Source organism: Sceloporus occidentalis, unplaced genomic scaffold (assembly GCF_023333645.1).
Source record: "Sceloporus occidentalis isolate IW3139 unplaced genomic scaffold, rSceOcc1.0.p SCAF_11, whole genome shotgun sequence".
Lineage (NCBI taxonomy): Eukaryota > Metazoa > Chordata > Lepidosauria > Squamata > Phrynosomatidae > Sceloporus > Sceloporus occidentalis.
Genome location: NW_028316991.1, coordinates 23,325,302 through 23,339,685, shown reverse-complemented (window position 1 = coordinate 23,339,685; position 14,384 = coordinate 23,325,302). Strand labels below are relative to the sequence as shown.

The window sequence follows — 14,384 nt, the reverse complement described above, 5'->3', positions numbered from 1 at the left end:
GAGACAGAGAGGAACGATCTAAAGTCTCTGGGAGGATTTTATTGGGTAAATCTATAATGCAAAACTGACAGATGATCAAATATAAAGGGCCGCAAACATCCAGAGAGGGGAACTCGTGAAGCGCAAAGAACCTCAGAGCAATGGCCGCGTTCCGCTAGCCGTCACCCATAACCCACAACTAGTAGTAAAACCAGTAGTAAGAGACTGCTTGCCCCGAATTCTATCATTCATACTAACACTAAAGTAATCTCTATTCCACTTACTCTTCTGTGTAGAGCATTTTTATAACTTAATATTGTAATAGAATCAAGTTTTTTTTTGTACATTTTATGTTTTCTAAAATCTACCCAGGAACAAGTACCGGTATATGATCTTATTTTTATTTTTTTATGGTTCCTTGATATATAACTAATTAAGGAATTAATAAAACCAACGTATTATTATGCAGACTCATCTAAACACTGGTTCTTATTTACTTATTTTTTGTTTTCTATATGTTTTCCTCCAAAGACTTTCTGATCTTCACACTTTCCTCCTGGTTTTGTACGTAGAGGTTGACTGCTTGGGTTTTTGCGTTAGCTGCTTGGCCATCAACATTGACCGATATTGAGGCATTTTGAGTGTAGATTTTAATAGATTTCTCCCTTGTTAAGAATCGTCATTCTATTAAGATGAACTGAAGATTTAATAAAAATATTTTTGGGTTTGGGCTGTGTATCCAGTGTCAGAGTCCATAACCGTCCTTTATAGCCCACAAGCTTTCTCTCCAGATGGCCAGCACGGTCAGCGAGGTACTCCATGTCCTTGCGCTCCAGCTCCTTTCACATCACTTGGCTCCTGTTTACCCTCCCGTAAATGGCTAATAATCACATTACTGCCCCTCTCTTTGCATTTGGGCCGTGTGCCGCGTAAGTGCTTAGTAATAGGTCACATGTGGTAATGGGAAGTTTTTATACATGACGTCTGTTCTTGATTAAAGCGTCTGTTGGATGCTAATCTTACTTTTGAAACGTATATCTCCCTAGGGATTAACACTCTCAGTGCCAGGGGATTTAATAGCGTAATGTGTGGGTGTATGTGTGCACATGGCATCTATATATATATATATATATATATAATTTTAGGGAAGATTTAGAATTTACTAGTTTTATATCCTGTGTTTTACTAAATTATGTACACCACAAAAAAGTGTGCCAGGGCTCCCGGTTACACTTAATCATTTACGTAACGCCTCCAATGTCTGGCCCATCTCCTCTTTAATGTGGAATTTTGCAGGAGTCTAAAGTCAAATCCCACCATGGCAACCAGCAAGAAACTAAAACTAAAGGACATGAAACTGGACTGCAGAGTAGAATGATTTTAACTGTGGAACCTGGCTGGGTGCTAGAACTGGTTCCCAACTGGGGGACCTGGCAGGGTGCTAGAACTGGTTCCCAACTGGGGGACCTGGACCGTGGAACCTTTGCTGGACAGTAGAACTGGTCCCTACTGTGAAATCTGGCTGGGACCTAGAACTGGCCCCTACTGTAGAACCTGGCAGTAAGACACAGGCAAAATACCTGCTCTGAAAAAAAGTGTTGAAAAATAGAACCAATCCCCACCATGAAATGATTCCTCAGAGACTAGCTCTGTCTAAATACGTTGTTAAATCGCCATGTACCTATTCTGTTGTATTATCTAGAATGTTTTAATCCGACTACGCGAGAATGACCAAAATATATTTATTTCCCCATAAACTGGAACACAAGGCAGTGAATTTCACCTTAGAAAACAGAATGAATTGCTTGGTTCCTTCAGTGGTGCAAGAGGCAGAAAAGCTTTATCATGTGGTTCATATCATTTAAGCGATAGCAATATTAAATATTCCAACTGATATGACTGCATAATTCTTTCGAGAACGCTGGAACACCTCATAAAGTTTTTAAACTTTTATTAAAAATTTAAAGCTGGATAATTTAGCAATTAAGTCAAAATATCCTCTTGGGTTTCCACAATACGAGTAATTATCTCATCCTTTATTATTTTGAGCTAGAACCGAAATGACTAAAACGATTTGATTTTACAGAATCTTACGTGAAATGAAATGAATGTGGAATGTGAACGTAATTCTCTTCATGCTTCTGGTGTCGGATGACAAAAGTACTTTTATTTGTCTTCTGTGACCAAGGAGTCCATTGAAACAACTTGCCATATCGTGACTGGGGCCCCGCAAATTTTACATTTTGGACCAAAAATCAAACCTTGAACCACATTCAATTTTTTTAACCTGAATTGAATCAGCAAATTATATATTAATAAAACCAGAAATAATGCATGGACTCCACTGTTCTCAGTGTCCCTGCATCACCAACATTTATTCAGATAGTTGTAGAACCCAAGAAACCGCCAATGTTCCGGGGCTCCAAGCGATTAGGGTTTCTTGCACTGAGAAAGGAACTTTCTTTCTGAAACATTTTTTTTTCTTTTATTGATTCAAAAATCTAAATAGATCTTCATAAATCATGTGCCGTAGAAATTATAACTGTCGATTGCAGGTCACCTGTGTTTACTTTCCTTCCAATTCCATCTCCCTTCCACCCCATCTCCCTACCACCACCATCTCCCTACCGCCACCATCTTCCTACCGCCACCATCTCCCTTCCACACCATCTCCCTACCACCACCATCTCCCTACCGCCACCATCTCCCTTCCACACCATCTCCCTACCGCCACCATCTCCCTACCGCCTCCATCTCCCTACCGCCTCCATCTCCCTACCGCCACCATCTCCCTTCCACACCATCTCCCTACCGCCACCATCTCCCTACCGCCACCATCTCCCTACCGCCACCATCTCCCTACCGCCACCATCTCCCTACCGCCACCATCTCCCTATCGCCACCATCTCCCTACCGCCACCATCTCCCTTCCATACCATCTCCCTACCACCACCATCTCCCTACCGCCACCATCTCCCTACCGCCACCATCTCCCTTCCACACCATCTCCCTACCGCCACCATCTCCCTACCGCCACCATCTCCCTTCCACCCCATCTCCCTACCGCCACCATCTCCCTACCGCCACCATCTCCCTACCCCCACATCTCCTCCTATGTTTAGCTGCCTTAACTAAAGCATATAGAAAGCCCTGCTTGTGGTGTTGCTTCACGTCATTGCACTATATTAACGCGGCCATGTGTCCTCTTCTGGCCAGTACGAAAAGTGAATCAAAAATGTATCTTTACAGAGAATTCATATTTGATGGGGGGGGACGGGACAAATCTTTGTGCAGGACCTCACATTTGTGTTGTTTTTTTTTAAATATTGTAATAGTAAGTGACCACATGGGCCACATATGTTGATTTAACAATTGGATTGTCTTATAGCGTCTCAATGCGTGTATCACATCCAGCGCCCCTTCCTGCCCTCATTCGGACCATAGAATTAGTAGGGTCACCTTGTTGCAAATTTCAGCGCACCATTTACTTCCCCGAACCCTGCCGTGGCCGCTGGTCTCCTCGTACGGATAACGCGTTCCATTGAGTGACGCCATTTGAGAGCTCGCTCCACGGGGATTCATAATGAACCTCGGAGCACCGTAGACTCTGCAAGCTTCCCTGCAGCATGTATGACATAACCGACCAGGCATATCTCCCGACATCCGAAGAAAAAGAATCATACAAACATCTTTTATGTGCTACCTCACTTTTTTCTTTCTAGAGAACATTTCTCACTGTCATTGAAAACACCCGGGACTGATAACAACGGCTGTGTTCTAAGGGGAAAGCTTGATTACAGCTTTATACCAGTGTTCCAAAAAAAAAAATCTGCATTATTTTAAAAAAGTTCTTTAAAAATTCAAAAAAATTGCCAATATTTTCTTCCAGCGATTGAGTGCCAGCCATATATTTTTTTTCATAGTTCCTATATATATATATATATATATATATTAGTATGTATTTATATATATATATTAGTATGTATTTATATATATAATCTTAGGATTTTAACTTTTTTTGACTTTTGTTCAATGCAATATTGGAGCTCCTTTATAATAATAATGTTTTAAAAAGTTCCCTTTTTTATGCTTTCTTTAGCTATTATAAAACCAAAGCCTTCCACCTGACATTTAATGGAAATATAGCTTTTTGCGAGGACAAAGAACATATTTTTTAGAATTACATTTTGTTTTAGTAATTTCTTGGACATGAAGAATATTATCCTTCAGAATATAGATTTTTAACTTATTTAATATATATAATTTTTTTTTTAATAAATATTTCTCTCTCTTTTCCCTATATTTTAATGGGTCTTTCTGTAACAGTGTTCAGTTCTTTTATGTCATATAAATAATGTATCTACCTATACAATTCCATGGGGTCTTGCTCAGTAAAGCTGGCGAGGTTTCTTTTTGATCTATAAGAACCATCATATAACACAAGAAGCCGTCAAATCTTCTCCTGTGAAATAAACAGGAGACTTTGATGAATATTTCCCTCAGTATTGCTTAAGAAAAAGCTCCGATATATTGAATTTTCCGTGTGCGGCTGGATATCAGCAAAGATATATAAAGCCATGAAAAAGAAAAGTTGGAATCCTTGTTTAGACGTGTGAGACGTGTTCCTTGGAACGAGCACGGAGTTTCGCGGTGCCGTGGCAGTGGGATGTTACGATTTGATGGAAATGTAACACGTCTTGGTTTAAATAGAGCCGACTCGAAGAGCTGCATATTCGGTTGTTATCATTTTTTCAAGCCAGCATATCTATTTACAGAGGACCGAGCTTAAAAAAGTGTACAGTTTTAGTAAATCTGCTTTTTAAAATGATAGAATTTTTTCCATGTGAATAGAAAAAGAGAAAAATTGCTAAAGATGATACCATCATCAAGTATAATCTCTTCTTCTGGCATATTATCATCTTTACCAAATTTGCTCTTATTTTAAATGAAAATAAAATGCGGAAAAAAAAATATATTAATTTCCCTGATCCCCAACCGGAGCCCTAAGTTATGGGGTGTCTGAAACCCTCCCTTTGTTAACAGTAGCAGCCCAGCGTGTCTAATGACCAATGGCATGGACATGATGTCGTTGGGTTCATTGATAAAAGAACCCGGAACCTGCACATGCGCTCTCTCTATCTGGGTTTATTTACTGAACCCGTGACATCCGGAGGCAGATGCTGGTGGCTTCCTGGTTTTATAGCAAAGCTGGAAAACACAAGTTCATCGAGTTCAACCTTTGCAAGATATCCCTAATTGTGTTGATCCAGATAAAGACAAACAAAAAATAACTTTTAATGCTTAGAGTGCCAGCCATAAACCATACGTGGTTGGCAAGGAAGGCTTTGACGTCCTCTTACAAAGTACCCCCCCACCCCAAGTCAACCGACAGCCTTGCCGCCGTCGGAAGTCTATCATTGTTTGGATTTACAGATGAGAATGCAGTTTTCTGAGGTTTCCTTCTAATCGGTCACTGAGTTTGGGAGAGAGGACATCGACATGTGGAACCGGGAGCTTCGTGTTGGCTGATCCCTTCTTGCATGCCGCACGTCATCATGCCCCCCGTAAATAATAAAGACAAATATACATTTGTACGACTGTATATTACAAAAAGTTATAAAAAAAAAATGGGGTAAGGAGCTCTTGTGTTCCAACAACTCCCATGACCCCCCCAGCCCCAACGATAATGAGGGTCACATAACACACAGCGGGGGCACCCACCGCACTTAAAAGGTGCCATACATCTGAAAATGGTGGAATTTTACATCTAGCTTTTTCCCCTTTAAAATATTAATAATATCATTTAACCATTTATGTGCACCGACCCTGCGACATGTTGAGTACTGTGGCTTTATTTCTTGTCGCCTGACGATTGCGGAACGTAATCCCCAAATGATTTCCGATGACAAGAGAGCCATTCTTTATGATAAGTGTTATTGTGCCGTTACGGAGATGTGTAACCAGTCGCTTAGTTACTAAGAATTCTTGCCCCGAGTTATTTATTAACGCTCCTGTCCGATACGGTTGCAATAAGCTCTGCCCAGATCATGTCGATTCAGCAAATAACGCTTCTTATGGTATCCAGGGTGATCTTTTAACTCAAGGGCCTCTTATGTCTTACAGTCTACTGGTCGTTTAGGTCAAGTCATACGCTAAAAATTCAGGCGTTTCATAGGAAAGCGGGAAAATGGTTTTTCTATTACAATGTCACATTAACCCATTTCATGAATTATTGTGTTAGGAAATACCAATGTTCTTGTTGAACTGGGACAAGTACTGGGATCATAGGGATCTTTTACCAAGAACAGTTTTGGGGGACAGAATGAATAAAAACGCCAATGGGACATACAGAACCCAATGTGACGCTGTCCTAAGACTAAGTCGGGGCATCGCCACCAGCCACCCCCTCTGTGCCATAGTCCTTACTGCTGAGCGCTGGGGTATGACATCATATTCCGGCACGCGCCTTTTTAGGGTACCCAACGCTGGGCTTAAGTGATCTATAAAGGCTGTGCCAAGTTGGCGCAGTCCTCCATAGGGGCACTTGGGGAGATCAGTGATCTCCATTTTATTTGGCCTGGTCAACAGTGGTGTTACAAGGAGCCTGACTGCCCCAGAAGTCGACGAGTTGCTGCCTAGTGACCCTAATCCAGAATACACCACTGACAGTTAACATTACACTCAAGTTATTTCTTTCTTTCCCCTTTACGTTGTCAGATTGAGAACTTTCTGTGTGAGATATAAAGTTTGAAGAAGAGTTATATTGGAGTGATCAGAGGGGATTATCCCTTTGGGACATTGTCTATGCCCATCTTTTCTTCCATTGTATGGAGATCCCATGACATTTTTTGTTTTGTTTAACAAGAATTTTGAAAATTTATCTAACAAATGCAAAAGCGTCCCCCGGCTTTGATCCGTTTCCTTCCCTGCCGTGGGAACTGAGGATTGAATTGAACTCACCGGAGACGGTGTCAGATGTGAGGGATGCTTTTAGAAGATGATTTTCTTGTAGACCTGTTTTGAGCAGAACACATAAAGTATGTATCCTTATCTTTATTCGAGGTTGGCTTCGGAAGTTTTCTGACTCATCTGTTCATAAAATAAAGATTAAGCAGTTCCCGTAAGATTGTACCATTCTGCTCAACCATCCCTCACTTTTGGGGAACACTGAATTGGGGTATCTGTATATATATATTAAAAGTTGCACATTTTGGTTTGAATCACAAGCTTATTTTGGTTCTTGGTGTCTTCTGCGAAGAGCTTGCAATTTGTTGAATTCAAGTCTAAAAGTTCTGCCTTATCACCAGCTGTAAAAGAATACATTTATAGAAGTTCAGATATGTATGTAAGAGTTCCGGAAGTTGCCTGGGTTGAGTGGCATTTGATGGCTTAGGCCGGTAGGTAAACCGGGCAACAAAGCCTGCCACAAAACTGGGGGCAGACCTTCTTTTTGGGCAATAGGGATACCCCGTGCACCAATGTTTAATGAGCTGGTTACAAGGGAGATCTGGCATTCCATTGCTGTACCTGGTTCCGCGGGTCCTTCTAAGCAGACTGCCGGGATATGACATCATATCTCAGTATGACATCATATCTTCTGCATACTCTACAAAGGGTCATATATGTTGCCTCCTCTTGGGTCACTAATACGCAAACATTTAAATGTATGTTGAATTTATCTCGGTTTGTGTATTCATACAACAGCAACTGTACTAATGTATATTTGGCCCTGATAAAATCTTTTCATGTACATTAATTACCTGAATGAATACAAATAGTAACAAAAATTCTATTTAAAGGATATGTCTCACTTCTATGAATAGTAGGGAAAAAAACCCAATTTCAACACGAGGTTCCTAGCTTTATTTAAGTGTCACTAACACACTGAGATTCTATAACGTTTAACCCTTTTATGTTTCAGATGTGCTGGTGAATGGAAAGCCTTGCGATTGTGATGTCATCGCCGATTGTAAAGTTGGTGATCCTGTACAGCTAGAAGTAAAGTTGACCAATCGCAGTGTGAATGCGGTGGGCCCGTTTGCCCTCACGGTCATCCCTTTCCAAGATTACCAGAATGGCGTTCACAACCATGATCTAAAGGATGTCGTCACCTTCGTTGGATCCAACACGTTCTTCATCGGCTGCGTACGTACATTTCTGCACCATATTTTTTTTTTAGGAAAAATATACAGTGAACTCATTTGCAATTCTGTAACAAAATACTTGGTTGGAATTATAGTGCCAAAAAATTTATTTATTTTTTAATATATAAATATATTCTCCGGTACAAATTGGAGCACTCTTTCATTAGTTATTAGAGTCTGTCTCGTTTAAGTCCTGAAAGCAGGAATCATTAGCACGTAAACCTCTTGCACATGCTCAGTAGCACCCCCATTAAAGTGGTAGCCGGTCACATATATGCTAGCGAAACATATGTGTCCAAATAGCATACGTGTGGCCATCCCCCCACCGTCTATTCACACGCAGTAACTCCCATTCCCATTTTTTTACTCAAAACACCACATTGAGCTTATTCTTTTTAACTACTCACCCGTTGGAGCTCACCTTCTAGGTGCTGGGGGGGGGGGGTTACTCCCGGTCTGAAGGCTGAGGGTGCAAATATCGTGTTTACGGATGATACATTTCAGTTTTACATGTTACTCCACAAACTGTTATTGGTCAGAGTGGGTGAGTAAGACTGAGCTATTCTGTTGTTTCCATGGTCAGTATGATAAGGAATCAGGGTGTTTGTCTGAGAGAGAATACATACAAATGGCTAATGCGTGGCTGCCCCAAAAACATTATGCTATACATTAATTAGAATTGTCAAGCATTCTATGAAAGGGAAGCTTCATCCTTGGTGGTCTAATGGAAAGAGCAAGGAGTGTTTCCACCAGCAGGGGTAACTTATAGAGCTCCTTCATGCTTCTGCGCATGGCCTAACGCAAGGAGCCAGGATATTGCATCAATTCTTTAAATTCTGCATCATCTGTACCATTGACCATTGACTGGTCTTGCGGAGATTCTACTTATCTTCCCATCTGGCCTAAATGTTTCCCCCAACCGAGCTTGCGGACCTCTGTAACTGAAGTCCTCTTATGGTCCTAGGTGCTAACTAGCTAATCAGAAGATAAATAGATAATAGGAATAGAAAATATTATAACAACACTGCCCGTGATTTTATACTTTATACTCATTAAATCTTAGATAAGCAGGTATCTAAACCTTACGTATCACATTAATAACATAGACGTCTGTTACCAAAATAAACTGCGATTGTTATTTTGTATTCTACGTAAATAGTTTCTCACAGGGGGTCCCAAAAAGGTCACAAGTCGGTTAAGTGAACAATTTTCATCAAAGTCTCCAAATTGCCCTCAAACGCGAGAGTGAAATATGTTTGCAAACCAGATATCCCGGCTCCGCGTCCGCCGGGCTCGCGAGCTCTGCTGTTCATAATCCACCTCCTGCTAATAAAACGATCAATTCTCTCACACCTTCGGATGGAAAGGTACGAGGAGAGCGACTCCTGACTGAAACGCGATGTGACGTGAAATTGCATTTCGGTCCTACATGATATTAAAGGTTGAGAACTTTGTAATGAATTAAACATACAGCAGAGCGCGCCTGCATTGATAGGAGGTCTACGGGAAATCAGATGTCACGGTCAATTTGGTCACAAGTAGGAAGGAATGGAAATAATTCTACCGAAAACTAAACATCAACTCCTCTCGTAAATATGTAAGGACGCGATACCTTCTAGTGGTCCGGCTGTAAGAAGTACCGTCACGTAAGCATCTCAGGTACCTTCTTCAGGTCTCTGAGGGTTTGAAGGACTATGTGACTTTACTGCTCACCTTGGGACTCAGATCTTTTTTGGACTCTTAATAGCAATGTCCATTTTGTGGGTAAATATACGTCATAGAAGGAGCAGGGCCTGCCGAGAGAGGGTTTAGATAGAACAGTCTTCTCGTGGTGAAGGTAGCCATCAATAAATGCCACAGCAGTCGCTACGAGGAGTCCGATTCCGTTCTGACCGCAGCCTGGGATTAACATGGAGTCCACGAGGGGCACACGTTAGCGGCCCACTTGAGCTGCCCATGTCTGTTTGCTCGTGGAAGTAAAGGGGACATCAGACTCTGACCGAAAAACAGTTATGTCTCTGAGATCCCCCCCTAAACTCTACGGACTTTCCGGAACATCATTATTGGCACTTAACTCCGGTAGCTTGCTGTCTCTCGCGTCTTTCACCGCGTTTTCGAGGAGTGTTCAAATACTTATTGATTTACCGGGGTTGTTTATTTGAATCGGGTTCCTCCGTCAACACCGAGGCTAACGAGCCTTCAGCACTCCGCAATACATGCGCGTTTAATTGGAAATAATTCAAATATATGGACAATTAGGGAGGTGATAATGGTTTTTTTTGTATTTGAACAGAATCTATCATCGGCGTTTGCATGAGCATATTTGCTTTTGTACGTGGCTAGTGTTGGTTTTCATTACTAACTGGTGACGTCTGTTATTTTTGTCATGTCTTTTTTTTTATAAATGGAAACAAAAAGAACCCGTTCAGTGCGTGTGAAAAAAATAAATAAAAAATGGACTTTTTCATAAAATAATGCTCACACGAACAAATAGATTGTAAGCAGCTCAAATTTACATACACGTTTAGCTCATCCTAAACCACTGGCCGCAATTCTCTTAATTGACCCTATGCTGCTGCCACAGCAGAAGCTCATTGCGGCCAATGTGCAAAAAGTGGAATTCTTTAATTTTTGCTGACGTTTGGTTTGACGACCAACACAGTTAAGTTCTAAAAGGAATAACATAATTTCATTTATGTTTCAAATATTGAGGTTGAAAATAAAATGATTGGGTAAGAAGCCGCCCCCAACGTCGTGACTGTTAATGTTTTATGATATGTTACTGTCCATGTGCCGGCAATGAAAGGTTTTTTTTGTTTTTTTTTTACGTTTTATATGATATCTTGAATCTAAAATGAGACTAAAAAGAACTGATTAAGATTTTAGTTTTCACGTTGGGCCGAATGGGCCTGATCTGGCAGATTCTCTGTTTTTGCGTTCCAGAATGTATGCGTGAAAACAAATACAAACCGTGCGTCTTAAAGCGACTTTAACACAAATTAAATTATTTATCCACAAATAAGAAAAAAAAGTATTATTAAAATTTTATGATTCCTCAAACTTGCTGTAAATTTCCCTAATTTGTAACTTTAAAATCATTATTTACCAAATTTTGTCCATTCGGCCTATTTAAAGTATATGAATCGTGTTTTTCCTCTGTTAACTGAATAATTTTTTAAAAAAATATAAATATAATTAAAAAAAAACCTCCTGATAATAGCGTTACGGAGGGACCTGCGCGGCGGTAAACAATCTTTAGCGCTAGAGGCTCATGCGTCGTCATGGTTACACCTTTGGTGAACAGATATGCCCGATATCGTCAGATAGTTGAGCTTCTTCTTTCCTGTTTTTATATTTGTGGGGGTTCTTTTCATCTCTTTCAGGTCGAACCCACGGAGAATTCGGTCTGGAATGGCGCCTTGCTGTTTCTCTACAACGGGGACTTTTACCTGGACATCAAATTTCAAGATGACAGCTACGACAAAGAACTCCCCCTGTCCTGGTTCTGTCTCCCCAGCGTCCATATCCGCGCTGCTGACACAGCTAACGAAGCACAATTTTAAAATAAGTGTCATGAATTATTTGTGTCTGAAACACTGTTTTTTTTGTTATATATTTCTGATTGTCAAATAAATTCCCCTCCCCGTTCCCAAAAACATTATTTTGTTGATGTCTAAGTGATTTCATCGATAATGAGCGTAAAAAATTTGTTTTTTAATTGTTTTAATTCACTTAAATAGAGGGGCAGGTGAAATATTGGAGCTTGACATGGGAATTTCTGCCTCTCTAGTGACATCAGGGCCACCATTAGATATGTTGGGGCCCAGTACAAACCTGAAGATGGGGCCGCTATGCTGCTCCCACTGCTCTGCCACCAGGCCCCAAGCACCAAAAAGGGCCACTGGGCCCTCATAGGCCCTTGCAGCCCAGACACAGGTAGAGGGCCAATGAGGGGACCCCCTAGATCAGTTTTGGTGGGGTCTTACAAGACCCTTCGTGCTCATGCAAAGAAAGTGTTTCCATTGGTTTAAATGGGAACACTTTCCTGCTTTAAGCAGCCAATCAGTGACATGAAAACGGGACCATAGAGGGGACGATGCAGCTTCTCCCAAAGGAAAGTTCTTGATTTTTATTTTGTTTCCCATCTAATGAATGCACATTAGAGTATTAAATATGCATTCTTTGGGGCTGCAATGGCGAGTCCCTTTAAATGAACACAAGTGGAAGCCTTATTAATACAGCCGAAGGATCGATCTCACCCGTTTCTTACCAAACTGATACCTCTGAGCGCTCTCTCCCCATCCGTGTTCCTTTTCACCGTCAGGAAGCAATTCTTTATATAGCCGCGTTACGTACATGCCGACATCTAAAGAGAATGGGCCCTATAACTCTCGTTAATGTCTGAGCTGCTACTCGCTCAACCTTTTCCAGATCTCAAGACGCATCTTGAGAAATGAAATAGAAGTTCTACAAACGTGAAAAACCCCGAGAGCCTTTACTCTATAACTGCTAGTAAACTTCCTTTTTATATATAAAGGGAAGAGACAGAGAAGCAGAAATAATTAGTTTATAATATATATATATATATTGATATATTGATATATAAAAAATTCCTCTGGGTTTTCTGATTTGCAACGTATTTATAATTATTCCGGGGTACCTGTTATCTCCCACAATTCATTGCAGTGTTTGCTGCTACTCAGTAGCTCGTTAACAGTGTCCATTAATAAATATGGGAACGTTAGTAAATAGCGTAGTCCTTGAAATGTATATTCTTACAGCCTGAACATCGTCTGCTTTGATAGTTTTGTTACGATCTGTTCTCAGGTCACTAAAACTCCAGGGCTGATCTGATCCTAATTAACTCATTTTTATGTAAATTCTTTGAGCATTAAATAAATGCAGTGCTGTATAGAGCAATACAATTTAGTATGGAAGAAAAGTGGGTTTTATTCCCCCCCCCCCCTAAACTCCCTTTATCTTCAGACCTGGAGGCACCATTGTTGGAACTGTGATTTTTGGATGACTTTCCCGGCTCAAACACCACACTGAGCTGATGCTTTATGGCAATGCTAATGAAGTCCTTTTTGTCTAATATAGTCCTTTCCTCCACAGACTTTCATTAGTCAGAGGGTCCCTCTGGATAATTAAAACCGAGACATTCTAATTACCATACGGCAGTGTAATAAAGAGCCAGGGTTTCTGAGTTGCAGATAGGATTAAGCTAAGAGAGGTAGAACACGACAAGTATATGTCTGACAAAGCAAACATACAGTATTGTATAAAAAGTTTTAGGCAGGTGTGAAAAAAATGCTGTAAATGCTGCTTTCAAAAATAGATATGTTAATAGTTTATTTTCATCATTTAACAAATTAAACAGTGGGTGACCAGAGGAAAATGTAAGTCAATCCAATGTTTGGTGTGACGGCCCTTTGGGTTCAAAACAGCATCAATTCTCCTAGGTAGACTTGCACAAAGTCCTGGATTCTGTAGGCATGTAAGTAGGTGTACGATTAAACAATTATACCAAACAGGTGCCAATGATCATCAATGAATTATCTAGGTGGAAACACAATCATAAACAGAAACAGCTGTGTAGGAATAAAACTGAGTGAGGAACATCCAAACTCACTAACAAGGTGAGGCTGCTGAAAACACCATGGCAAAACTCAGAACAGCAACAACACACAGGGTAGTGATACCGTATCAGGGAGGTCTCTCCCAGACAGAAATTCCAAGGCAGACAGGGGTTTCTAGATGTTCTGTCCAATCAGTTTTAAAGAAGCACAAAGAAACTGACATGTTGATGACCGTAGACTCAGTGGTCAGCCAAGGAAACATTGCAGTAGATCAAAGGCACTTCAGGCCTATTTCCCTTTACAATTGGAAGATGTCCAGCATTGGCAGAAAGCAGTTGGACCCTGTTACACCCATCTACTGTTCTGTAGACTTGTGGCCAAAAAGCCGTGGAATCCAACTCAACGCCTCACAAAAACAGGGGTGAAGAAACATGGCAGCCGGGGCTCTGGGCTGATGAGTCATTAAACTTCGAATTATTTGACTTTAGCAGAAGGCAGTCTGTTCTCCGTAGGGCTGGAGAGCGGTACAGGAATAAGTGTTTGGCGGCAACAGAGAAGCATGGCGGAGGTTCCTCGCAAGTTTGGGGCTGCCTTTCTGCAAATGGAGTTTTCCTGCAGATCCTACGAACAGTGAGTTAAGGTGGCTGCTGGCACCACATAGGGTGGGCTTCTAAAACATATG

The 14,384-nt window shown here is 41.0% G+C and overlaps 1 protein-coding gene across 1 annotated transcript in view; it reads left to right on the top strand.

Annotated features, from left to right (window-relative positions):
• The window catches only part of LOC149305706 (trafficking protein particle complex subunit 9), a 219,226-nt gene extending 207,540 nt beyond the window's left edge, over positions 1–11,686 (top strand). Inside the window, exons 21-22 of the mRNA XM_089477380.1 lie at positions 7,901–8,124; positions 11,507–11,686. Coding sequence (XP_089333506.1) covers positions 7,901–8,124; positions 11,507–11,686 — 404 coding nt within the window. The remainder of the gene's footprint in view (positions 1–7,900; positions 8,125–11,506) is intronic.
• The last annotated feature ends 2,698 nt before the right edge of the window (positions 11,687–14,384 follow it).